Below are 27728 nucleotides of genomic sequence, written 5' to 3' on the forward strand. Positions count from 1 at the left end.
ATAGATTCTTTAGTGTTTTGTCAGATATAATATGTTATGAAGCAGGTTATTTTATTAAGCGGGCTACTTGTGGTTTGAATGATTGCTTTAGCCAGACGACACAGCCAAAAGGGTGGGAGCTCCACTGTTGTAACTCATTTTTTTGCAGTGCTCCACTCTGGTTGTCCTCATTTCCTGAAAAACAAAAGCACAAACACATTAGGATCTGGATCATTTGTGAGTAGGAAGAAGCAGATAGACCGCACCAATTTTCCCCCAGAGGAAAGTATCTCATTTTGAGATCATACACACAGGGAGGTGCAAGACTAGTGCGAGCTTTAGTCCAAGTTCATCAAAATTAAAATCTACATATAGGCTTCTGTGGAGTAGCAATACCTGTGTGAGTCTCGGTCTCTGGATACAGTGGACATACGGCTTGGGACTGGCTTCTATCTCGTCTGCTGCTGTTTTGTAGCAAACTGTACAGTCCATCATTGGCTGTGAAGGAATTGAAAAAAACACATGAAGAGAATGAGGATGCTGTTGGTGACTTGATAAATGCGAAATGAATGCTTCTCTTTCTAACATCTGCTCACTCTGTCATTCCTGTAGGGGCATCTCTGAGGGTTCGTCTCAGTTGTTCCTTTGGGACACCTGGTGGGTTTCAGGTAAAAGTGGTGGTAGAGGTATCTCACGCCGAATCCACCCTGCAAGAGAGCAGACGGGAATTTCAACATGAGCTGCGAGGCAATAAAGGCTGGGAACTGTCCTTCAAGTCTGTATGGATGAATATTCTCATTTCAAAACAAAATTAGGTTTAACTGCAAACTGATTAAAAAATTTTAATATAAATACACTTCAGTCATATCAGGCTAAAATGTAAAGAGAAACAGAGAGGAACATCCATTTGCAATTGATTAAAAATCTATTTGTACTTATACAATGAAACTAGAGATAAATAACAAAACAAAAGTTTAAGATAAATGTTAAAATAAATGTTTTAGTGAATCAAGCAAATGAATGAATCAAAGCAATCAGTATTCGTTAATTTTCAAGTAATTTTCTAATCATTTCCATGAAATTTCTAAGAAACATAATCTTAAATTTAAATAATCTGGTACTTACTATAAATAACTCAAATTGTATAACCAATTAAATCCAATCAAAAGTTAAATAATTAATTAACTGAATTAACGATTAATTGCTGTTGTAATCTAGAAAGTCTCATCAGTCACAGCGGGTCAGAAAAACGTGAAAAAGTGTCAAATTTGTTTAAATCCTAAAAAAAAAAACCTAAATAGTTTCTGCTTTGGGCATCAGCTCATATTTGTCTTTATTGCCTAATAACTGTTTTGCAGCTGTTTCATATTTCAGTGGTGGCTTGTCTTCAAGCCAACAAGTGAACGCTTTCAATATTAAAGCCATACACGCTACTAAATTTCAAATATCAGACCATCAGAGGGACGGTAGGAATGTGGACTTTTTCTGCAAAGACACACAATATCAGGATCTTTTTTGCCAAAGTCAAATTCCTGCTCAAAACATGCTGACATTTGATGATTCAAAGTGCTCTTGACCTGAAGCAGATGTGAAAACAAGTATGAACCAGAATGTCCCCAGGGGCAGAGAGAGAGTGCAAAACCTTTAATGCAGATCCGAAGAGTGTAAGAAAGAAAGTGAAATCAAGAACCAGAACTTCAGTCATTTTTCTCACTTTTTAAGATTACAATTAAATGTTTGACTGTTTAGTTGTAATGAAATACTTAAATACACTCCTGATCACCTTAAGAACTTCAGACTTTTTATGTCATCATCAACATCAAGTTTTCACACACAACATTAAATAAACAATATTTTCCACCTTAATTCTTCAAGCCAAGAACTGATGATGAAATTATGAACAAGTTTACCTCGATTTCTGACTTATCCAAACTTTTCCAGAAGCGAAAATGGTGCTGCACCCCGGCATGGGAGTTGAGCTGCTCTAATGCCAGATCTACTCCCTTCTTGTAGTTGTCAGGCAGGTCATTGTAAGGATCCTGGGCCTCGGCGCAGTATAGCACAGCTCCAGCACAAACAAGCAACAGCAACCCAGCAGCCATCTTTCTCTGAGTGTGTGTGAGGAGAGCAGCTAGGCTCACAGGGCAAACTCCCTCCTCTCACTGAGAGATGAGTGCTCTGATCCAAAACAAGTCCTATTATGGTTGTAGATGTAACACGTAGAACTAAACACACTGACTATCAACAGGCCTCTTGCTCCAACTGTTTACTTGCTATGCCCCAGTTCCAGTAAATACCCCAGGGGACACAGAGTAAATCACGTCTTAACAAAACTCACACTCAGTGGGGAGGTTCCCTGGGAAAAAAACAGCTTGCCAGAGGTGGAATTACACTCATATTCCTAAATGTTATTACAACGGAGGCTTGGATTGGTAATCCAAAATTTTGGAAATAAGCCCAACATGCGGTGAAAAGCCTTTTGTTCCAGGACAAATGTCAACAATAATCAGTGGGTGAATGAACTCCTTTGGCTCTGCTTCATCAGCTCTTTTGTTGCATTAACAGGAAAACAGCTTATTTATGGGAAATTGAGTTTTTCTTCGAATTCAGTTGACGGGGTGGTTAGTGAATCAGAAACTGACTATGCAGTGACTAATAATCGCTATGTTGGAGTTTTAATGACATCCGGGCCAAACAATCTGTATCTTAACATCTGTGATGCACGAGAGCCAGCGGCTCTGACTGAAGAAGATGCTTTACTTAAATCAAAGTGTCAATAGTGAAGTGCAGAAATACAATAACCTTTGATGCATTCTTTTACTTGTTGCAGCTTGTTAAGGTGGAGCTTGTTATTCTTACTTTGTGTTATTCTTACAGTTACTTTAAACCTTTGGTTCCCACACTAGGAATTGGGACACATGATAAATCTGACATGTTATGAGATGATTAATGGAAAAGGGAAGAAGAGCAAACTTCTGTTACACAAATATTTATATTCATTCTGGGGACTTTTTTGTGAAATATTGAATATTTTGAACAATTTGGGCAATGACTGAAACCATCTGAGAAGTTAACTGCTCTTTGAAGAAGTGTGTGTGAGTGTAAAAATAATCTAGGGCCTGGACTTTTTGCACACATTTAGACCATTGAAGTTGTATGGATGAACCTGAGACACATTTTCTGCTGTTGTTGGAAGAGTGAAAAGTGAGGTCAATGCCCTAAATAATTTAGGAGAAGGTCAGGAGGGTCCATGGAGTGCTAACCCAAATTTCAATAGAGCTTTGATTGATGAGGGTTTTTATTTATCTATTTATTTAGCATCGTTGCACTTTTGGACACTGTGTAGTTTTTTGTTTTTTTTTTTACTGCTAACAAATTGAAAAAAAACATTGACAATGATTTGGTCCTGATTGTTACTACTGTTCTTGTATTATGATACATATTTTCATTTGTGTCATGGAGCTCCATTGTTGTTGTATTAATCCACAAGTAAATAGAAGAAGAAGAAGAAAATAGTTCTGAATATTTACTACTTTTTTAAGTAACATTTGCTGAAAACTACAGTGACCAGCTGTTCAGAAAATGTCTTGGGCTTCATAAATGAACCTATAAATGTGTGATCCGTTCATAAAGTTGGAAATACAGAGACAGGATGGCAGAGTGTGGAAAGAGACAGTTTCTGTGTGTTTATGGGATATGGGAAGAAATCAGTCAAATTAGGTGAAAGTATCCGATTCAACTCTTAATTTTTCACAAATTAAACTTTATTATTACTATTATTATGTGTAACCAAGTCAACACTTTAACAGATTAGCATAGAAGTAAACAACAAATTGCTAAAGACATGATATAAAAATCTCACTCAAATGTAATAAAAATGACCAAACTATAAAAAGAATACTAATGAAGTGAGGTTGATAAACAAGAATGTGGGTGACTGGTTCTAGTTAAAACAAGTCTTCAAAAAGAAAGTCTTCACTCAGTTCCCATTGATGCCAGTAGAGTCGGGGCTCCATTGCTGTAACCCATTCTGCTGCAGTGCTCTCTTCTTTCCGCTTTCATCTCCTGTCATTCAAAAAAGAAAATGGAGGACAAATGTCAGAAACGTTTTCATTCTTACAGTGTGGTTTTGGTACTTAAAATAGAAGAGACTGAAATCACATAAGACACAAGAAGCAATTGTAAGTAAAGTGGAAGTGGAGCAGACGAACCTCTGTAAGGGCCGGTTTGTGGGAGCAGTGAACATATGGTTTGGGCTCTTCTTCAATTTCTCCTCCGAACGTTTTGTAACACAATGCACAGTCGATCAGAGGCTGCATGAGCGCACAAAAACAAAGCAGCACAGACAAGTTAGGACAGGCAGTTGCCCTCATAGCCCTTAATTTTTTGAATTCAGTAACGAAGCTCATAATCAGATAAAACTTACTCTGTCGTTTCTGAACTGACATGTTGTGGAGTCAACTGTTCCTTTTTGGCATTTGGTGGCTTTAAGGTAGAAGTGGTGGTAGATGTAGGACACATCAAAGCCAGACTGAGGGGAAAGAGAAGGAAGGTTAGATCTGAATAACTCACAAAAATCACCATGAGACTTTCCCTGATAACATCACCTCCATCTTGGATGATTAGAGCTTTTCCTGTAATTATTATTCAGTTATTTACCGAAAACCCCCCCAAGTGATGAACCAGCAGCAAAGTGTAAACACTGATTCGGAAAAGTAGTCATACTGTACAATACCTCAATGTCTGACTTTGCGACACTCCTGAAGAAGAGAAAATGGTGCTGGATTCCAGCATGAGAGTGGATCTTCTCCAGAGCCAGATCCACTCCTTTCCTGTAGGTTTCAGGGAGTGTATTGTAAGCCTCCTGTGCATTAGAGGAAGAGAACAAAGCTCCAACACTGAACAGCAGCAGCAACAAAGCAGCCATCTTTATGCTGGAGACACACTGGATGCACACTCCGGCGTTAGTCTGTAACAATGGGGGTGGTGTGACAGTGCAACGAACCAACCACTGTGCTGTTGTCCAGGACAAAAAATCCACCCCCCTTTTTACTGCCAGAAAAACAGACTGTTGCTAGGTCTTGTTTTCATGTGGATGTCAGAGGGGGAAATTTGTTAGCGATGTCTTCCAACTTGCGCAAATCTCTATTTCATCAGTGAGATGCAGAAAAAGAATCAAAAGTAATCTATAGTTATATCTCCCAGTCTGGTAGAAAAAAAACAGAACTCTTCGCAGCTTAGACAGAAGCCAGACTTCTATCTGTGCTCTTTTGACCTCAGTGCTTTATTTGATAAAGTGGATCACAAAATATTGTGGCAGACAATCCTTAAACTTGTGTCATTTATTTACAGAATATTCATCTTTGTCTCTATTTGAGATTTCAGGTCTAAAAAATACAAAGCTTTGTATTGGGGCTCCAGAAGGTTCAATTCTTGGTCTTTCATTTTATCTCTACATGCTTCTGCTCAGCCATGTAATTTATAATCACCACTTCTTACAATTATAAGGGCAAACTCTACATATAACTCTTTGCTGATTAATTCTGTTATTCTCCAACACAACAGGGGCAAAACGGATATATCTGTGCTGGGACTGGTAGTCCACAACATGGGCAAAAGATAAGTGCTCATCTTACCTCCCCGTCAATTAAAACCTCAAATGAATTCAGGATCATTTGGGAGTAGTTATAGACTTTAACCTGAACTTGGGCAAGCACATTAACTGTGCTACAACAAGCCTTCTAAAGCGTGCTAAAAACATTATGCTAACATGCTCATGTCATAATGCTAATACATTGATGTTAATTAGCTGTGTTTACTGTGACCCCAGTGCCAGTTTAGTGTGTTTGAATGCTAACATTTGCTAAAAAGCATGAAACACAATGTACAGCTGAGACTGACGGGAGCATCATTACTTTTGCAGGTTTTTGGGCCATAAATTTCAGTAAACATAAACACATTCACACCCCCTTTATTGTGACATTGGTGATCCCTTAACTTCATTTATTAGGTCAATGTACTTTCCAGTACTCAATGAATAAATCCTTGCCAAACAGGAGACATTCCCTCGTCTAAGCTGTATTGTTTAGCTAATGTGCTAAGATGTTTACCACATTAAATATCAGAAGGTTAGCATTGTCATTGTTAGCACACTGACTTTATTAGTCTTTAAAAGTTTGTCCAATTAAAATTCAAATGTCTGTTTGCACTTAAAAGCTGCCTTGAGTATGAATCACACTATATAAATCACAGTTTGCCATCTGTGTTGTTGAAAACATGACAACAGAACAGCTAGGATAAATAGAAAATAACTTTTATTCGTCATCAATATTTGAACCATTATTGTACAAGGGAACATTAGCAATAGCCTCTCATACTTTGTATTGCTCTTGAAATGGACCAACATGTCATATCAGCATTTCATGACTTCGACAGATACTTTGACGTAGACAGACTACCGTCATTCCCATCCACAGGCACGATAAGCAGACACAAAACTGACATTGTAGTCCACTGTCTTCTTCTCATAAATACCCCCTTCACTGTCATGGCCATGATGCAGCCAAACGTGTGTGTACATTAGAAGAAAGAGGTTCTGTGACATACTGTGACAAATCTTCACAAACAGCAACAACGCCTCATATTGCAACAGATAAATAAGGGAGAGATGTTTTTCTTTTTGTGATTTATGAGTGTCTCAAAAGTGCAAAACTAGTATGACGTGTGTCGTCCTTACAAACACAACAGACACTTGTAGCTGATCACTTCATGGTCCCACAGGCACTTGATTTTGTGCAACTTCGTGACACCAAACAGGCACAAGATCACAGTGACAGTCAGGCTGAAATAGGGCAGTTCAGAGGGGAAAATAGGGTCTGAAATAACCAATCCATGTCACACTGATACAACATGACATAAAAAATTACATACATATATATATATATATATTTTTAAAAGCCTTCCCTCTCGGTAATGCGTGAATATTGAGATTGTCTACACAGCTTGTGTGGAAATTTGGTCGACCAAGTTCACAAGTGTGAATGAAATGTTTAAACAGTTAGCTGATGACCAAAAAAAAGAAAAAGAAAACAAGCAAAACTGTGATAAACCAAGGAATGTTATACTATGAAAAATGTGTTAATTAGGCAGAAATTCTTTACCAACAATACAGTTAGGAGATTTGAGATGACTGAACTGCAGCTTATTGTTCTGACCACAAAACTATTTACATGACACATGATTTGGCACAAAGAAACCAATAAATTACAGCGATTCCCAATAAACCAATCACACCAAGTGAGACCTCAACACAAACTCTACATCAGTACATTAGTGCCCTAAGCATGTGCGTGGAGACATTTAGAGTATATTTAATATGCCACCGTGTTATCTTTCTACTACAAAAATGTGTCTTTATGAGAAACATGATATTATGGCATTAGTGTCAGGAGAACTTGCATTCTCATAGTCTATTTTTATTTTTATTTTTATTTTTTTTGGGACAACATCATCCCAGTCCTGCTATATCTCCCTCTGCTGGTGATCTTAATTAACTACAGGTACAGAAGTTGACATAAAAGCCCAACTATTGTCTAAACTGCTGCATTTGAGTCCAAAAAATGAATTGGTTAAAGAAGGACAGGCTAAAAAACAATCAATGACAGTCATTTAAGAAGAAAACTAAAGCAACACTGATATTTGAGGGATTTAAGAGGATGCTAAGGAGATAAAATGATTACATAAAATACAGTCATTGTTCAGATTTGGTGTCTTAAAAAAGTGCTTCAGGAGGCGGGTAAAGTGATCAGCTGTCTACAATAAGACAGAATGAGGAAAAAAAAAAATTAATTAATTTCCTTCATAAGGCGCTTGGTGAGCTTAAAACATGAAAAAAGCGACAAACCAGAATAGCAAAAACTATAGGCATGACAATATAAAGGAATGTATCCCATATATCCTCCACATATTCAATGTGAATCAGAGCAACCTTTCAGGGCTAAAAATGAATCAGTCTTGCAAATATATCTACGGTTATCGCATTTAATTTTCAACTTGAGATCACATCACATGATTTGGAATCTCTTGTCCCCTGAAATATATGTTTTAAAAAAGTATATTATGGATGAACACAAACCAATGACAGTTTGAGCTCCTCAGTAGGATTTCATCGTTTGTGCCACAAAGTGCTGTTAACCATCAGAAAAGCCTACTACAATGATAAAAAGCTACATAAATAGAGAACATTTTTGACCCAAGTAACAAACAGCCACACCTCTGTCGTACGGTATGCTCATGTCTTGACGATGAAGAAGGCCGGTGGTGCACAGCGATGTGGCATCAAATTTCTGTGAGTGTTTCAAGCTGGAGGGACTCTATCGCTGCATCCCAGATGTCAGTGGCTGTGAGTGACAGATTTCGGTGTCCAATAAGAGGACTGAAGTGGTAACGTGAGGGCTCGTCCTGGGTTACACAGGCATGTGCATCTCCGAGTACTCATCGTGACAGTCACGCTCATCAAACTTTGGCTCTGCGTCGTCTGCATCCAACTGGAAGAGGCAGAGAGACGTCAGAATTAACACCATTTTCAGCTTTACATAAAAACACTTAATAAAGTGCATTGTACACATGTGTTTTCGTGTATCTTCTACTTTTTTGCATCAGTGTCAATAAACTTAAAGTAGTACTGTTACAGCGATTTATTTTGGAAAGAATGAATTTGTTGGTGATACAGGATTTATACCAATTACGGCACATTTCTGCAGCAGGGGTAGCGGCGCAGGTGTATAAAGCAGCACATTGCGCCCCCCTGTGGTTAACTTACACATGCAATCTCTCTGACGGTGAAGATGCGGCGCAGCAGGAACATCTTGACAGGAATGGTGAGTAAGAGGACGAAGGGGAAAGCCAGAGATGCCTGTGTCGACATGACAGCCCACAGAACAGCCAGACACACCACCTGGATGCAGGTGAACAGATGCATGCGCAGTGTACGGACCTGCAGGAAACAGAGATCATTCATAAGATCTAACACCAGCATTTAAGGAAGACTACTTAAAAATAAAAGACAAGGATGTAGCTGTCTTCTTAAGACTCTTTCTAAAGCTGAAACAATTGATCTTTAGTAAATCAGGCCCCTCAAATCTGAGGATTTACTGTTTATCTATTCGTTAGTTTTTTTTTAAGACAATTTGAAGACATTATTTTGGTTTCTAGGAAGTTGTGATGGGCATTTATTAAACTTTTTCACAACATCTAAATTCACTTAACCATTAAAAAGTCAATCAATAGAGTAATAAATACTTAATTAGTTGCAGGCTTATATAAAGGCTTTTAAAATTATGTTTTATTCCTCAGAGACAAATTTTTTAAAATACTGCAAATGGTTCTTGGTTGATTGATTGAAAAGAGCAATTATAACGTTCCAATATCTCATTAAAATATGTAATAAATCAGGTGTAACGCTTGATTATTTGAGTATTTCTGAGATCTGAAATCTTGATGAAAAAACACATCTGAAAATGACAAAATCGCCATGTGCGTCTCACCTTGCGTACGTAGGTGTGGTCAGGGTGATACTTTGGTGGCATAAGCAGCAGCATCATGCGCTCTGTCAGCTGGATGCCATTGAGAGACATCACACCCATGTAGAGGAAGATCCCAAACAGTACGGCCAAGGGGATCTGACGCAACAGGTCCCCTATTACAATGGACAGGCCTGGAGAGAGGGGAGCGCAGGGTGAACAACAACTTCAACATAAGAGGCAAGAAAACGCTGTTTCCAAGGAAGTTAAAGGTTTAAAGAAAAAAAACAAAATAAACAGGTGATGAAGAAAAGAGCAGTAATGAGATTTCAGTGTCTCCCACTCACCAACCATGATGGCGACCAGGAGCCCAGTGACCCTCTGCTCCTTCACCTCCTGGATGCGAGGCTTGTCTCCGGGGGCGACGGCCTTGCTCATGACAGTGAGGGCGTTGACGTGGGTCACTGAGCGGACGGTTGCAGCGGCCATCCACGGCAGGCCGAACAGAGCCGAGCAACCACCCAGCACCACAATCAGCAGCAGGTCCAGATGGAAACCAGAGCCCTTCACCAGCATCCGCTCCTTCTTGCTCACTATCAGGCTGCAGGAAGTCGGCAAGAGCAACTTGATTAAAACTAATATTTTTGGCAGATGAATTAATAATTTGTCAAGATGAAATGAAAATTCTCTATAAAACCATTAAAAATATACTGTAAAATGTAATTAAACAATTTTATCAGGTGAATAAAAATCTAAATTATACTGAAAAGACTAAACACATTCTTCAAATGTTTTTATAGTGTAACGTTAACGGCTATTATTAATATTTAATAATAATATTATTGTTTAACTTGTTATTTAACTGTTATAATGTAATAACTGCTCAGTAAATACAGTAGTATAATGTTATAATTATACTGTTTGGTTATGACTCACGTGGTGATCTGTGTCTCCATGAAGATGAGGATGAAAACCAGCAGAGCCGGCAAACAGCAGGCAAACATCATCCAGATGGGAAATTCGCCGTCCGTACCCAGAGGACTGATGATCCATCCACGTTTGTCGGGACTGGTCACAGAGAAACCTCTGGGAACACTCAGTTTCTAGACACAGGATGAAGATGGTATGATTGGATAATGAACATTTGCACTGTGAATCTTTGCTATTGCAGCAAACTTGAAGTCAAAGGTTGAGCATTTACACTGAGATTCAGCCTTTTGAGACTTACTTGTGTGTATGTGTCTTCTATGGTGTAATCCACCAGGACCATGATGAGGATGGCAATTGGCACCCCGAAGTCTCCAATCACCCTGCGAAACTTAACACCACAAGATGGGACAGTCTGAGCAGAAGCAGGTGATTCATCTAACAAAGTCAGAACCACAGACAACTATAACTGTGCTCAGCTACTGTAATTTTGTTATTATATGATAACGTCAACAAAAGAAAAAATATATAAATAAGAGCATTTTAAGATTAAATGTTCATTTTTAACCTTTGAAACAGTTATTGATAATCGCTCCATAAGACACCTTTAATGTCTAGTACTGAGCTACTGAATGGACCCTGTTGTGAGACGTTTCTCATTTCAAATATAAATTTTTACTTTAAAGCCAGTTTTTGAAGGAGAAGTTTAACATGTTGGGAAATATGACACTGATCTCATGTCTCTCTATTAAATACGAAAATAAACATGCGCTATGAAACAGAAGGAAACAGCAAGCCTGGATCTGTCTGACAGTACCACAATCTTCCAAACAGATTGCACAGATTAAACAAATGAGTAAGAGTATTTCCTAAAAATGTTGGACTATTCCTTTAAAGGTGTCCATAACTAGTTAACGCTATCAGGTGAGAAAAATTATGACCTGATCAAAAGAAGAAAACAGCTAAACAGACTAAACAGGTTAAATTTGGTTAAATAAGAATTTGCCTTATTTTTTCTCATGCTTCAGGACATGTTTTGGCTCTGAAGAGGTTGCAGAGAGGTTGTACTGATTCTAAAAACACACATGTACCAGTGCTGTGTGGTGATGCTAAGTTAAAATGTAAAATATAGGGCTTGATATCGCAGGACTTATGTTTTTAAAGTGATTTTAGCTCCTTACCCTTCCAGGGAAGAACGCGCTGTTCTTGAACTTGCGCAGGTAGAAAGCTATGAAAAACGTTCCAGCCATGAGGACCAGAGAGAGCAGCGCAGTGTTGGGCTCTCCTCGGACCTTTATCACAGACTGGGTGTCATTGCTCAGCATGTGGGTGACATTTCCTGCTGAGGTGCCAACTTCTGTGCCGTTGTCAAGGGAGCAGCGTTTCAGTGGGTGCTCCTTGAAAATCTGTCCGATGACACAGAGGGTTCAAATTAATACACAATATTTCACCACTGAGCACACACTGCTTTTACTTTAGAGGGATTATCCTACATCACATTTTTTTTTAAGTACCACAACCACACTTTCTGGAAAATCAAAGTAGTCGGCAGCCAAACAGCCTCCAAGTCTAAAAATAGCACGCCTTCCAAAACCATAAGCCTGGATAATAGTTTAACTCTAAATCCATTTAACTCTCAAGGCCAGTCAACCACAGAAGATTTCAGGTGTGCTTGTTAGAAAAACATATTCATTTCGACCCCGACTTTTGAACATCATCCAAAGATTAGTCTGTTCAGTTTAGCATCAGGGACGTAATCCCCCAGCGTGCCAACAAAAAGTTTTTGTAATCAGGAGCTGTCATTTTAAGTCTCAGGTGTACCCTGCCAAGCTTGATGAAGGTCTCGCAGATGAAGATGAGGGAGATGAGGAAGGAGAAGATTTCTTGAGTGAAGCGGGAGACGAAGCGGACCAGAAAGCTTCCCTCGAACGCCACAGTGACAAACACGATGATGATGAGCCAAAACCCGATCCAGACGCGACCAGTTAGGTACTCCATCTCATTGGATTTGCAGAACTGTGAAATCACAGAGGCACTAAATATTATTTATGAGTTTTTAGAGTCAGAGAGTCAACATTTTGTTATTATTTTACTTATTTACAAATAGTTAGATGAGAACATGAATATGTGAACCTATAAATATGAACCCACACTTAGCAACCACACACAGCAAGTATCTGAACTAGATTTTTAAACTGTAGGCCGTTGTTATTACGTAGACACACTGATTGATTTACACTTCGACTTACACTGTAAAAGGCTTCCTCAAAAACTAGCAGGGGTCCGGAGAAGCCCACGACCAGCAGCGGCTGAGCTCCGAGCAGGCAGAAGATCACACCCTGCACTGCTGTCGACACGATCAGCTCAGAAACACCAATCAGACCGTCCGTCTTCTCACCTGGCAACAGGCACACACACACAACTCATTAGCACCACAATGAACACAAACAGGGTTTAAAGGTTCCTCAATGGACTGTTAACTGAACCGTCATTACAAAAACGTGGAAGGGATTTGAGGGACAGAGTTCACACTGTGGTTCGACTCACCCAGCAGGCCTCCGAATGTTATGGCTGGAGAGAGGGCAGCAAAGTAGATGAAGATGACGGCGGCCATGCACTGGCTGTTCAGGGCGTCCTTGAAGTCGCTGAGATACTTTGGGTAACGTCGCTGCACGTCTCGTATCAGCCCGCCAAAGGGGCGTCCGGTGCGCTCTAAAGGGTCGTCTGACTTTTTGGAAGGAGTGAGGAGGGCCTCTGGGTGATGGCAGAGAGCAGGTTATTGATGACTTTTCAAAAGACAGTAGAATCATGGGACAAAAAGTTGACATTTCCTTTTGATGAGGCCACAGATACACGAGCAGATGTTTACCTTTTTCTTCCAGGCTTTTTGGCTCTTTGGCCAGCAGTTTGACGCCCTGCTCCTCCCTCTTGCGCAGCATCTCCCTTTGGAAGCGGGCGACCGAGCGCAGCAGCTCATCACCTCCCATCTCCGACGGCGGCAGCACGATGCTGCAGTCCAGGAAGCTGTTGATGGCGTTCAGCAGGTCCTGCCTGTCGTCCGCCAGATAGGCTGCCTCGTGGAATTGCTGGAGGGAAATTCAGCCAAAAATATAAGCAAAATGCAGGAATCTACTCTATATTCATCTTATATACTACTGTTGTTTCTTGCATGCAGGTTTGGTCGTCAGTTTACCTGCCAACAATCAATTTTATTTCACTTTCCTTTCTAATCTACTCTCAAACTGATAAAGTCTGAAACTGATACAATTACAGAAGCTGTGGGACACAAGACATAACTGAGGATAGTTTGAAGTGTGAGAAAACTGAAGAGACTCTTTACAATATATCTTTATCTTTATTATCAAGGATGGAAGAAGGTTTGGAGACTTGTACCTTTTAAGTTTATTGTGGTATTTCTCTAATGTACTTGGGCTGAACCAAACAAAAACATATCATGTGTGGTCCTTAAAGAATGGAAGAGTCCAAATGTGGTAACTATGGTAACGGGTATGTTAATTATCCTCACATTATATGAGATCATTTCATTAAAATTTACAAAGGAATATGGACAAAGAATTGTGCTACATCAGAAGGGACCAAATTTAATAAATCTATGTACTTAACCCAATTATTTTTTGGTGTTAGGATTGTATGTATAAAATAAAATAATAGATGTGGACTACTGAGAGAGGAGAAAATCAGCATTATTGCTTCACATTATTGCTTCACATTCTCAGCAGGGTGCTGTTTGTCTGTGTGTCTTTTATATGCGACTGTGATTATGTGATTGGGGTTTTGTATTCAAATAATACATTTTACAAGCAGAAACAAATCCCTGGCTACCTTGTCAGACATCAGTGTGGAGATGGAGCGTCCTATCTGGTGATAGTCCATGCTGGTGGTGGGGGGTCCCAGCAGAACAAAGAGGAACCTGACGGGCACGGGGACTTCTAGGACGGACTCCAGCTCCACTGCCTCCTGCAGCCGCACAAACGCCATGGTGGGCTGCTCCAGGAAGTCCACACTGCCTAGAAGATCACGAGACATGATATTCGATGAAAGATGAAGGAACACAAGTGCTTTGAAGTTGTTCTGGTGTGGATTAAATAGTAGTTAGTCTTCAAATGAGGCGTTTTATGGATTTAGCAACTCACCCACAAGGACAACTGTGGCCTCTGCATTTTCAGGAATCTTCTCCAGCAGCTTCAGCTCGTGTTTGGACTTGGACCGATGCATACCGGGAACCAAGGTCGGCTCCTTCTGCTGAAAACGAGCAACACAGGAAATGAAGTCAGAATAAAGAGGAAAAGTTGTAATTATGATTTTTGGAAACATTCGAGCACCAGACTTACCTGTACCTCGTTCTTCTCCACGTCGATGCGCGTGTCTGTTTCCCCCGCAGCGTGGACGGTGCCCATGAGCGGGTCGGTGACAGACGGCTCCGGCTGATGGGTGTGGTTGCCACTGTGGTGGTGTATCAGACTGCCGAGGCTGGCTGCGGAGATGTTCCTGGGGAAAGGGCTACTGTGCTCTTTCTCATCACTCGGGTGACTAGGGGAGGCAGGGAGAGGCAGAGAGAGGGTGAGCAGGAGGAAGAGAGGTAGTGACCAGGCATGAAGCCACCTAGTAGCAGGAAGTGTACAGCAGTGAGAGAAAAGACAGTTTAACAGCGGCTCGTACTCAAGAAACATTTAGTTGCCAATAATCAATAGTACTGACTAGTATTAGCTTTGAAAGTCAGTGTGTGGCCCTGTATCAACATGCACACTGTTGTTGGGGCAGAGTGTGGGCATCATGGCGGCACAGGAGATGAGACGCATACTACATGAACCACAGCGTCACTGGTTTGAATCCACTCCTGGACTTTAGCTGCATGTCACCCCCCTCTCTCACGTTCTCTGCATTTCCTGTCTGCTTTTGAACTAATGCCGTCAATTAAAGGCAGGAATGTCCAACAATTATCGGAAAAGGTACGAATTTTACAAAATGACCTTCTAAAATGAGTAATTGCTGACTTGTGACCTCTCATCACAGGTTACATCCTCAGTGCGGATGTGAGTTCGGAGCAGTTCAACCAAAAAGAGTTTTTTTTTTCCTCTCAGATTATTTCCTCTGAAAGAGGAAGTGAAAATGTCCAAAATTTCACAACAACAAAACATAAAAAGCAACACTGGAGGAGTGTTGGGATATTTGGCTTTTTAAAGTAAACTTCCAGCTCAGTCTGTTTGAGCTGACATGATTAGTGGAGACAAGCTGCTGAAATTCCCTCCACGGGCAACTCTGTTAAATGACTATTTCTGCTGTAGAGCTGCAACTGACGATTATTTTCATGACTCATTAATCTGCCGATTCTTTTTTTTGATTCATAGATTAATCTGAAATAAATAAAAAATTGTCACATTTATTTCTGATTCTAAGGCATCATCTTCAAATGTCTTGTGCTCCCAAAATCCCCAAAAATATTCAGTTTATAATATGACAAAGAAAGAAAACAAATCTAGCATTTTCTTTTTCACAATTTATGATTGAGGCATGAATGAAATTATTAACTCAATTAGCAAAATATTATTTTTCTGTTTACTGCCTAATAAATTAATGAACTGATTGTCTCAGCTCTGGACTGATGCTGCAAGTCACCTGTGTTTGAGCAGCAGGGCCCTCAGGACATTGGCTCTGTCTTCAGCTTTGATCTGGTCAGAGATGATCATCTGCTCCACCACCTGGTGGGCAATGCCAGGCAGGGTCTTCTGGTCCAGGTCCAGCAGCACCGCACCTGCAACCAGACACACGCTGAGCTCAGGACTCTGAAGTGGACCACTGAGTTTTGGGCTTTAAAAATTACATGTGCACACTTTAAATCAGTTTGTCTTTCTCACCGTGAGAGATGGTCTTCCTGAGCTCCAGCAAACTGCGGAAAGACAGAGATGCCACGTGAGGTTTCCCCCAGCGGTCCGTCTCCTCTTCCACATCCTCCTCAAACTTGATCCAACGAGCCGTTTCCTTCCACTGCATCTCCTGGTTCTTGTCCATGGTCAGCTCGTTCAGCTCGACAAACACCTGGAAACGTCACACAGGAGCACACACAGGTGGAGGTGAGATATGGCAGAGAGCAGCGATAGTGTCCGGACCAAGCAACATGCATGTTCACATGTGCCAGATATTCAAAGCAGTTTGTATTTCACCAGTTGAGACAATCAAACTTGGTTTAGCAGCAAAGTCTTCAGTGGAGCGTTTTGCATGTCAACATCAGAGAACAGCGTCCATGCTTACCAGGATGATTACCGGGTAATTTATTTGAATTCTCTCAACACAAACGAGAGATATTCTTCATGTTATTAACTAGATGTTCAACTTGGATAAAAAAAAAAAAAAAACACAGAAAAACAGCCAATGGCATCTTAAAAAAAGACAGAAGAGAGACAATCTGCTGTGCATCTCTCAGCATCAAATATCTGTTAACAGGTTATAAACTGAAAACCATGCAGGTCAGTCAAGTCCTGTGTGAAAAAAACCAGCTGGACAATCCCCTATTTTGCCATCATGTGCCATTATACACCTGCTGCATGCCTGTGAAATCACGCTCACACCAGTCAAACCTGACTCCGGCCGGTCACCCAGCCTCACCTTCTGATACCGAGCCATTTGACCAGAGTCCATGTTCAGCAGGAAGCCTTCTGGCCGCGAGTCAGAGCGGTACAGAACCACCGGTAACGACTGGAGGAGCGAGACGGTGCAGGAGAGGACTCAAACAGCGGCACAAAGGATGGGACCCTCACTTTTACACACATACCCATAGGTAACTTTTCCACATGACACACACACACACATACACACACCTGACAGGGACCTGTTGTTTATCCCGGCTGCTGGGGGCTCATAGCGCTGTATGAGAATGTGTGTGTGTGTGTGTTAATAAAACATAGCTCTCCCTCACTCAGGAGCTCCCAGTGTCTGGTTACCTAAGCTCCTCTCTCCCCTCTTTTTTCCTTTCTGTGTGTGAAAGGAAAGAACTCTTTCATTCATTTTTAATTGTCTTCTTCCCTCCCGGTCGCATCCACAAAAGAGAAGAGGGATATACCAAATGAGGGGGACCATTTCCCAGAATTTGGAAAAGGAAATCATTCAAAGTATCGGGAATCATCAGTAAGTTACACTTTTCTTCATCGATTGATCACTCAGAATATTGTTCCTCAGAAAATTTGTCTGTTTCATGACATTGTAAATTGAATTTTTTTTCAAAAATTTTCTTTTTTTGCAAAGAACAGTTTAATGATACCACCTTTGGGTCTGGGAAAACTGACAACTTGATATTTAATTGACCCAAAACTTAATCAGTTAATTATAAAAACTCTCCATTGCAATCTTAGTTAAGAATTTTGTGCCTTTAATGTTACCAAAATGAATAAATTATATCCCTGTCCTGGGTGTGTACTAAGAAGTAGACATAGTATAGTTTTACCAAAATAAACGTAAGCACCAATAAGACTTAAAAATGGCTAAATCCAACCAAGTTCTGCATTAGCCGACAATAACTATTGCATGTTTTGTCTTAATGCTAAAGAGGATGGATGACAAGTGAGTAATGTTTCACCTCGTGTGGGGTTCGGTCCTGCTTGCGGCTGCGAGTGGTCGGCTCCTTGTGGTCTTTACTAATGTGCACCACTTGTCCCTTGGTGCTCTTTCTGACCAGGTGTCTGCGCACGCCGGGGACATCTTCAAAACGATGACCTGGTAGAGCACAGAGAAGAGAAGGGCGCTGAGACGTGTTGAAGGATACAGTTTAGAGAAGATCTTTGAAAAAAAGTCAAAAGTAATTCTGACAAAAATAGCACACAAAAAAATGACATCAAAGTCAGGCTGAACAAAGGTTCAAATACTGCAGATAATTCACAGTTTAGAGTTTGTTATGATTTGCTTCTGCAGCCCTCAGCCTGCAACACGTTTCACCCCTAGGTCAAATCTCAGCCCATCAAGTCACACAGGGCCAGGCCACTTTGCTTTTGTCTCTGTGGTCCCACAGCAGAGGGTAGGGTTACTCAACCTGGCAGCAAACCAGACACTGAAAAGGATGTGGAGAGAGACACTGGATGTGTGTCCTTGCAGGTGTTTTACGATCAAGATCAATGGACCTGCTGGCACTGAATGAGCATCCTAATGAGACTTTTACAATATCAACCGCACAGAGTCACACAGAAAATCCCTTCATGAACCCAGTGGTCTTACCTGTATCACCGCTTGTAAATACTATGTAACAAACAGTGAAGCTTTTGAGGGTCCACATATGTTTTAACTCATTATCTGAAAACCAGGCGGTCCTGGTGGATAAAAAAAAAAAAAAGATGAATTTCAGCTGCTATCCTCTCTTCAATCCAGCTTTACTGAGTAGGTCCATTGCCAAGTCGCTCCATGATGTGTTCACTAGTGTGTGAGTGAAGCTTGGGGCAGACCCTGGAGTTAAATGGGCCCTGACTGGCATATGGCTCTTGAAGGAAGAGGAGGGTGTGTGGTGGGCGTTGGTTAAGTGCTGGCACGGCCATCTGACTACGTGACCCCCTCGCTGCTCAAACTGGAGTGTGTGACTTGTGCTAAAGTTTTGACAACTCGGAAAAAGTTGCAATTACTTGACCGGCGTCTGACCCCTGCGAGGGCTGAAACTATCAGAATGCATCAGTGAGCTGAGGTGTGAATTCGCTCAGGTCGAAGAAAAGGGGCGGGACAGTGATCTAATAATTCCTATTGTTGAGCAGCAGCCAGAGACACGGACTTTCCCAGGATGATTTACGGTGGCGGGAAGCAGATAAAAGAAGACAGCGAATAACGGGTGATGAGCCTGTAAGGAGGCTCGACTCCATGTCACGAAGCCTCATAATGACCAAATATCTGGACATGATCAAGCCAATACCTCAACCCACAGCCTCTTCACTTTGCCTCTGAGTTGACTCATCTCCTCCCCTCTTTCACAAAATATTAAAGCTTTTGGACCCAGATCCAGGTTCAGCTACCATGATGGCTTGGGCCCAAGTCCAGGGGCCTCAGCTGACAGCGGGAACGGCTAATTTAATAATGTGAGCCTGTCTGCCACAATCTCTGATAAGCTGCTGCTCTTTGCTGAGGGGTCAGCTCCCTGACGTAAATCTCTCCGGCCCTGAACACAACCCCACGCTGGGCCAGGGGCCCGGGAACGTCACAGGGCAGCAGGGAGCAGACTGCAATGTAGAAGGGACTTGAGGTGGCCCCTGCCCTCACACTGATGTTTCTGGAGGAATCCAGGCATCAACAAAGCCAAGACTTCATTATAATTGCTGTCTAACCCCACAACAACAAAGCAGAAGTAATTAAGTTAAAAAAAACAGACTGTAAATTAGAAAGTACACAAAACACCATCAGAAAGCCACACGTGCTGCAAAAACTGTTGTGACAACAACTAGCATGTGTTTGGCAGCTGGCAGCTAGCATACTGTGTGTTTTTAGCAACCGCACAGTAAAGTTGTGGCCATAAAACCAAAACAATGTGCAGAAAGACACTAAAACGTTGAGTCAAGCTGAGAGGAACTGCGGAGTTCCTTAAGACTTCTTTCCCATTCAAGTCATGTGATCCATTATTAACGTAAAAATATTGATTTATGGATGCTTTAAAAAAAACAAAAAAACATGACCTTCTCTCATAAAGGCTTTAGGTTATGACACATATAAACAGGTTAGAAAACTTTGAAATCACAATATTTTACATTTTTAAGGCACATTCATTAAAATTGAAAAGTGCAGTCATCTGTACTCACTCTTGATGCCGTCCAGGTCAGCGGAGGCCAGTGTCTGAGCCTCGCTCTCATCAGTGGGGATACGCTGGTACTTCGCCTGCTCAGCACCCGTCATGTTGCCTGTACGCCGGCGCTCTTGCAAGTCGTAGCTGCGGCTGGCGGACGACACCCGGGACAGCGGTATGTGTTCAGGTGGCCCTGACTGGGGAGAGGGGCTGGAAGTGTCGGACAAGACCGGCTTACTAGATAAAAGCAGAGAAACAAGACAAAGCAGTGGCTCAGAGTTTGTTTTTCTGTCATTTTTCTATAGTTGATAAACTATTTTCTCCAAATATACCTTATAAAAATGGTAAGATGACTCTTCACTAAGTGCTATATGCCTTAAAAGCATAAACACACTCTTTACTGCTCTTCTTTATAGTTAATTTATTTCTTTTCCTAACATGTAATCATTTACTGCTGCTTCTTCTATAATACTCTTGCATCTCGCAGCTCAAAACACATCTTTTAAAAATTTAAATACTTGAAAATCCTTGAAAAAAAACAAACAAAAAAACACCAACAGGTCCTTCAAAGCACTTTTAAAATAAACAGAACTCACCGTCCTTTAGGTATCAGTTCTATTTCAAGACTTTTCCAAAAAACTACTTTCCCTCTCAATTTTCCTCTCCTTTTATCAGGATGCTTTCTAGATGCAAATCCTCTGTAACTGCGTCGCCTCACAACTGACTGAAAACGAGCAAAGTGCATAAAAGCAGCTTTATCCCAGCTCTGATTAAACCCTCATGAAATGGAAAAGTAAATGTCATGGGTGGAGCCTGGGGCAGCTGAGGTGTGTTGTGTCGTCCAGAGCGAGAGTTGATATATGGGTCTCTGAGGAGAGGATTACTCTGGTCCATCACATCAGGCCCAGCAGGCCCACTGGATGCCTGAGACATGGTAACGTACAGTGTGTACTTCACTGACCAATTAGAAATGGGCCTGAGCGGTCTAACCCAATCAGAGCAGCTGTACGAACATTTCAGCAACATGGCAAAAAAATGCATTATGCAATCATAGCAGCATGATTATGAACCTGGCAGCCTCATTTCTCTTTTTTTAAATTTATTTGTTCCAAGACTTATGCTTGACTCACTCTGTGGAAGTCGCATCCTCAGTATCTGCTGCTGCACCAGACAGCGGCACAATGTCGAGCTCTCGGGCCGAGTGGGGGCTCTCTTTGCCACGACTGGCCACATGGTCGTCATCCGAAACAAAGAACTGTGGAGGGAACACACAGTGTGAGGCACTGCTTACAGTAAGACCAGACAATGAACCCCAAAGTCAAATAAAGAACGTCTGACATCAGATTCAAAGACTGCACAAACAAATCTACGAGAGCCCTGCGGACAAAGTTGTGCAGGCTCATGATGCTAATCATTCCCACGTCTTCTTGTCATATGAAAAGATTTTTGGAAGGTATGTATGCCTCCATTTCTTCAATTGTAGCAGTATTACAAAGTAACACGTACATATAAAAATCTAATGATTGACTACAAAATAGTCATAATCAACAAAAACTTGAGACTTTTCGCATTAAGAATAAGGTAAGATCACCTTCATGAGGATGAACTCATATCTGACTGTGGATAAATCTAAGGACAATATGGACAATAAATGTACACCCTGCTTGGTTCACATGAAATGGCTATAAATTCTGCAACAGTGAATATTATTTAATTACAGTGTGATCAGGTTAAATTAGCTCCTGTTTTGTGTAGCATCATAATAACAGCCAAACAAGAAACCCACTGATGAATGATTAAGACTACACTGAAATATTCATGGAGGAAAATATGTTAATGCTACAACAGTGAGGGGCCGTGTTGGGTATCAGAGCATGTACTGCGGCACATTCCTGAACGCTCATTCACACACATCTTAATTCAAATCGCCACAGACAAACAGCCGCTTTCACCCTCTTTACACCCACAGTAGCAGGTTGTCTCATTTTCCACTGGACAGAATAATACATGATACATCAAAACAAGATATAAAAGCAAGCAACACTAGAGTCTGACCAGTATGTCAGAAAATGATCCGAACCCAATCTGATGAAGTGTCTTTTTTTATCTTCAGCTTCTCAAATGTGAGGATCTGCAGCTGAATTTTTTTTATAGGTTTCAAAGTCTCAAAAGGAAAAATACAATTTGAAGACATTTGTTTTGGGCTCACGGAAATGTTTCACTACTTTCTGCTGTTTTATTGGCCAGATGATTAATCAGCAAATTAATCCATAATCAAAAAACTGTTAATAATAATTATAATCTCAAAAAGAATACTGTCCAATGCATCTATATTAGAATATCTCTACTTTCTTTCTAAAATCAAAACAGACAGTTAAAGCTAATATGAAGTCGAATGATTACCTCCACATCTTTGACTCTCTCTGAGTCAGATGGAGCAGAAGTTGTCTCCGTCGCCTCCTCCTCCTCCTCCTCCTCATCTTCTCCTTCCTCTATGGGGCAACTGTTGGGAACGTGGCTGCTTTTGTGATCTTTGTCCTTCTTCCTTTTCTTGCTGCCCTTCTTCCTGCGTCCCTCGGGAGGCAGTTTGGACAGAGGTCGGTGGATGTGGTGAGAGGAGTGACGGTGGTCTGCGGAGGAGACGGAGCCCAAACACAACACCACGATTAGCTGCTGCCACAGTTTTGTTTTTGTTTTTCATCTGACACACGTTCTTATGGCTGCATGTTGACAACAACTTCTGAGTGCTTACATTCGATGTCCTCCTCATGGTAGTTGTGGTGCTGCTCGTCAGGCACGACAGAAGCAGGGCTGAGGATCTGCTGGAAGCGCTGGACGCCCAGAGCTTTGTTCAGGTCCCCGTCATCCTCTTCTTCCGAGCGCGGGGTCCCGTGTAGTGATGAGGCAGCAGGAGCCTCTGGCTGCAACACAAACAACAGAACAAATCAATAAATAGAAAAACTAATATAGTTTTAAAATAATCTGTTCTTTTTTTGAGCTCAATATTATGAAAAGTTATTTTTTTTCCTTTTTTCTTTTCGCAGTTTATTGCAGGTATTTTTTTTCTTTCACTAAGTTTTATTTCAAATGTTCTTTTTCCAAACTCTGATTTTATTTCACAACGTCATTGTGACATTAACAATTTCAAAACCTGCTCACAGTTAGTGTGCAGTCTGGATCTGGCTTCTGCCTTTCACTCAAACCAACACTAGAGGGCGTTGTGGTGCTGCGAATGCACCACAGTCAGGGCATCATATGATGGGTCCTCTCCTGCATGCACTCTTGAAAATAAGCTTTCAAATTGAAAACAATAGCCATGTGCTTTGATCAGTTCCTCGTTTTCCATGCGATGGTGTGACAGGGATCATGTGGGTGATAAGAGATCTGTTTTCTTGCAGCAGGACACGGTGCCCTGCTGCGCCCGGCTCTGCTGGTGGGATGTTTTGACAAGGATTGTCTGGAGCGATACAGCAAGTGGATCTACTCTGGCAAACGTGGTTGTGCTGTAGCCTCCTCGCTGCAGAGTAAATGTTGCTATGACTACCGTGCAGATGCCTCAGATCCTGCAGCGAACCCTTCCTGTGGCAAAACTCAGGAGCCATAAGTCATCTGATTCTCCCTCTGGCGGTTCTCAGGACACCCAACATATCAGTCATATATTAGGTTTTCCTCGGTGCTGCAGGAAGCCACAGGAAGCACACGATGAAATATAATTACTCCTCTCCCACATGCAACTCCTACTTAGTTTAGTGTCAAACTCACTCCTCACGTTATGCACAGCAGACCACACACACACAAATAAACTATAATATATTCATAATAGCAGTGGGAGAAAGTTACTGACACATATACTCAAGTTCTTAATTATAATTTTGAGATACTTGCACTTTACTCAAGTAAACATAACAAGCTAATAAAATCCAACACATTGTTAATGATTACATCTTTTTGGCTTGTGAGCCCTTATGAAAAGAGCAGGGTCTAGTTGGGGCCCCATGTCATGTTTCAGAGGCCTGTGAGTTGTCACCAGAGTGAGATTTCCCCTCTAAACCTCTCAGAAGGTTACATTTAAAAAGCTGCAAAGACGTAAACTTCCTCCAATGTTTCACCAAAAAGCAAAGATTTGATAAAAGGGAAAAGTGGACACAACTTTGTGTAGGCAAGACTTTGTTTTTTCTTCTTTCCTCTCCCATTAATCATCTCACAATCCCTCAGATTTATCATGTGACCATTCAGAGGGCTTGACCCCCACTGAACTAGCTAGCTGTATATAATGCAGTTAAAACCTGCTCCCTCACAACCATCTCAAGAAGCTAAAATGAAACTCAAAGTCTCTCCACCAACTTAAATCGACACGTCGCATAAAGAAACAAAAGCTAGCTACATACCCAACCAGCTTTGTATTGCTCACCCTATATTCTCTGCAGCTTCAGCCAGTGTCATGCACGAAGGGCCTGTATGTTCCACTTTTAACACATTAAGCTCATCAAATCCATCAAGACAAGAAAACATGAGCTGGTTCATCGTGGAGCCATGATACTTAAGGCTCAACAGATGGTCCAGAATTAAGGCTCGTCCACACAAAGTGTGAAAAAATGATTCCCATGAACCACACAACCGTGCAGTCTTTTACTCAGACCTGTTTTTACATGCCACACACAGGTGACAGAGGCAGACAGCCCTGCGCTGGGTTGCAAACCAACAGACTTATGAGTAAATGGAAGCCAGTTCAACCCAAGGCTCAATTCCTCAAGGTCATTTTTTACTGACACATCAACAAGAGACTCGCACTAAATTTACCTCAGTGACCTTCAGAGCAAACACCAAAGACATTTCAGCACTTCACAGGAGAGGTTACACCGACACTTAAAGCAGATTTCTTTAAATGGACTTCCAAACTATAAAAAGGGCCTAAATTGAAAATGTGACTCTTTTAAACTCCAAACTTTGAGTTTAATCAAAACCTTGAAAATGTCTGTAATTAGGTATTACCCCGCATCACTATCTCAATACTGCACGTACCCTCACCAGATGACTGAAATCCTTGGAGCGCTGCTACACAATCCAGGCGTTTATTTTTACAGAGCTCTCATTCATATCATGGTTTCACAGTGAATCCCTAGAGGTGGGAGAGACGTGTGAGGGATCCTCAAGGAGGTGAGAGAATTTTCCACAACCAAAACCATGTGCAAAAACAAGCCGAGGAGAGCCGAGTAAAAACAACACGACTGACCAGACAATGAATATTATGAGTAATATTTTCTGACTTCAGTCAGGAGTTTCGGAGACTTACCTCGCTCATGGCAATGTGAGCTTAATCACAGTCTGTGGGTTTTTGGTTTTTTTTGATGACAAGCGGCAGAGCCCTCCACCATGACAACACTGGAGCGCTGATCCTCAACACCTCTATTAAGAACTGCAGGCAGGAGATATACCTCTCCCCCTGCTTATCAAAGCCTCGTGATACCTTAATCAGAGCCCTATCGGCCAACCTGCCACCTTCACCGCTCTGCTCATTGTGCCAGGGCAGAATAAACAAGACTGTCATTCTCGCTTTGAGGACAAACACCGGCTGAAAGGACAAACCGTGTTTGAACAGCCAGGAACAAAACCTCACATTGACATTCATCTCCACATGTTAACTTTGCCACATGAAGCCTAAATATTGACTGAGGTGCTTTTAGTCAATGCGCCTTCAAGGGCAGTGTAAGTGCAAAGGAACTAAACATCTCACACTTTTCAAAGGCTGCAGTTTTCATGGCTAATATTGACCAAAGACATGTTAAGTAACAGGCTGGAGTGAAATGTGATTAAAACCAAATATCTGAGGTTGATGAAATGACACTTGAACAAAACCACTAACTCAAATAAATCAGCTGTGTGTGGAAGTTTTTATGAAGGATTTCAAAAATCTTCCATCAGACAAATTCAATCTGTGGTGAATTACTGCAGGCATGTTGGGAGCTTTCCAACACAGCATAGCATCCTAATAATGTCTGAGAACAGTTCCACTAATGACAATCAATACACTTCTGCTGGTTAACCACAATTTGAATTTATGTGCACTTACGAGAATTATAGAGAAGAAACTAATTCATCACATTTATCTAATATATGCAAAAGATTAAAAAAAAACAATTTCCCACCATGCATTTGAAATTTTAATTACTTATGACCTATGCAAATCAGCAGAAATATTACTGGACACAAAAGATTGTGCAGGAAATCAATAAAAGGAATGTACTGGTGTTTCCCATTGGCTTAAGTGTATTTTAATTAATGCCAAGTGAGAGTTAAAGAAATGTCAGTGAACAAGACTAAGAGCCTTTAGTCAGTCCTCTGGAGACCACAAATGCCTTGGCAATCTATCCAGTAGCTGAAATATTTCAGTCAGGACTAAAGTGGACTGACAGAAGCACTGGCATCCCAACAGCTCTATGGTTAGCATGGCTTAGATTAGTTTACCACCATGCATTTGAAATTTTAACCCAAGTCAAAAGGAACACAGCCACAAAAGACTGGAGAAAAGGATAATATAATGTTCTACTTTTCTAGCTTCACTTTATTTAAGCAGCTGATGAATGAGATTTATTAGCTATGACAAGAGCTAATCTTGTGAAGCAACGTGGTTCATACTTGCATGGTCGCTGGCCGTCTTGTTTCATGGGCCGGACACTCGACAGCGTGTGGAGGCTGCAGGAGATTATCTGTGTCGAGAGGTAGGCTCAAATCTCACACAGTCAGCATTGGAGGGGAAAGGGTGAGATAGGCTGGGAATGCTGTAGTGACCATGTTGCCCTGTGTGGCTCATGAGTCACTGCATTCCCGTATATCTTAACGAGTCTGCAAGGAGATCCAAGTGCACAATATGCTCTGGATTTCTGATTATGACTATAAGCAAGGGAGTTGTAACCCAGTTCTGTCGTCTGCCAACTGTGCATTTTGGATTGTGCAAGCAGTGATTTTCACAACCTTCCTATTACATCATAATTTAAAAGGCCTGTTTTCCACTCTGATCTGCTAAAAATAAAATCAAATATAAATCCGCATGTCAATTTAACCATGTAATCCTCCAATCAGTCTCAGACTGGAAAAACATGTCTCCAATTGACTGTTTTTGATTGCTGTCTGGATAAACCCTTTGATTATACATGCATTGGAAACTGAGCTTTTAGCTTTATCATTTCATGTTGTGCAAACAGTATTTCTAGTAGCCAGACAAGAACAGATTTACCTGAGATAGTGTTTTCAGTTCTTAGCTTTATCTAAGTGGAAGATGTCCAGCTCATAATTTATGAGTCTATTGCATAAGACGGTTTCTGCAGAGGCGGCAAGATGTACGTTACAGGATGTATATAAGGTTAGGAAAGTTATACCACGTAATGATAACGGTGTAAACTGTGGTGTACTGATCCTCCTTCTCAGGTCTGACAGTTCATTTCCAGACAACAAATGTCTCACAGAAAGTCACTAATATACTTGCACTAAATATGGATGGATCCACGATGACAACATATTTTGGGTACACGACATGGTTA

At 41.2% G+C, this 27728-nt stretch overlaps 2 protein-coding genes across 7 annotated transcripts in view; both read right to left on the minus strand.

The window, feature by feature from the left end:
* Positions 1–3721: 3721 nt before the first annotated feature.
* Positions 3722–4962, minus strand: LOC139625149 (retinoic acid receptor responder protein 2). Its single transcript, XM_071484872.1, has 4 exons — positions 4715–4962; positions 4406–4510; positions 4191–4292; positions 3722–4044 (listed from the first exon to the last, which is right to left on the minus strand). The coding sequence occupies exons 1-4, from the start codon at positions 4904–4906 to the stop codon at positions 3955–3957; spliced, it is 489 nt and encodes a 162-aa protein (XP_071340973.1). The 5' UTR covers positions 4907–4962; the 3' UTR covers positions 3722–3954.
* Positions 4963–7451: 2489 nt separating this feature from the next.
* Positions 7452–27728, minus strand: part of slc4a2b (solute carrier family 4 member 2b) — a 36366-nt gene continuing 16089 nt past the window's right edge. For 3 of the 6 annotated variants that reach the window (XM_071484867.1, XM_071484866.1, XM_071484869.1), the window contains 21 exons: positions 22943–23111; positions 22594–22820; positions 21321–21445; positions 20207–20427; positions 18019–18155; positions 16304–16484; positions 16065–16200; positions 14780–14978; positions 14582–14690; positions 14271–14455; positions 13297–13513; positions 12975–13181; positions 12677–12825; positions 12249–12443; positions 11609–11833; positions 10729–10818; positions 10437–10603; positions 9848–10101; positions 9525–9694; positions 8801–8974; positions 7452–8525 (listed from right to left, as the gene is read on the minus strand). In XM_071484867.1, the coding sequence (XP_071340968.1) occupies positions 8445–8525; positions 8801–8974; positions 9525–9694; positions 9848–10101; positions 10437–10603; positions 10729–10818; positions 11609–11833; positions 12249–12443; positions 12677–12825; positions 12975–13181; positions 13297–13513; positions 14271–14455; positions 14582–14690; positions 14780–14978; positions 16065–16200; positions 16304–16484; positions 18019–18155; positions 20207–20427; positions 21321–21445; positions 22594–22820; positions 22943–23111 (3618 nt within the window). In that variant the 3' untranslated portion in view covers positions 7452–8444. Of the gene's footprint in view, positions 8526–8800; positions 8975–9524; positions 9695–9847; positions 10102–10436; positions 10604–10728; positions 10819–11608; positions 11834–12248; positions 12444–12676; positions 12826–12974; positions 13182–13296; positions 13514–14270; positions 14456–14581; positions 14691–14779; positions 14979–16064; positions 16201–16303; positions 16485–18018; positions 18156–20206; positions 20428–21320; positions 21446–22593; positions 22821–22942; positions 23112–25483; positions 25508–26826; positions 26848–27728 lie in introns of those variants that run through there. The other 3 variants (XM_071484871.1, XM_071484870.1, XM_071484868.1) reach the window with 3 other exon arrangements.

The sequence above is a fragment of the Trachinotus anak genome, unplaced genomic scaffold (assembly GCF_046630095.1).
Source record: "Trachinotus anak isolate AG129_WGS33_773 ecotype Australia unplaced genomic scaffold, CSIRO_AGI_Tana_v1 ptg000009l, whole genome shotgun sequence".
Taxonomy (NCBI): Eukaryota; Metazoa; Chordata; class Actinopteri; order Carangiformes; family Carangidae; genus Trachinotus; species Trachinotus anak.

What these genes read in the sequence shown, in the direction of transcription:
- LOC139625149 (XM_071484872.1), bottom strand. Translation starts at nt 4,906, where the DNA reads ATGGCTGCTTTGTTGCTGCTGCTGTTCAGTGTTGGAGCTTTGTTCTCT. An exon ending in TCGCAAAGTCAGACATTGAG is followed by an intron (nt 4,511 to 4,714) that starts GTATTGTACAGT and finishes CTTTCCCCTCAG; the next exon opens with TCTGGCTTTGATGTGTCCTA. An exon ending in GTCAGTTCAGAAACGACAGA is followed by an intron (nt 4,293 to 4,405) that starts GTAAGTTTTATC and finishes GCGCTCATGCAG; the next exon opens with CCTCTGATCGACTGTGCATT.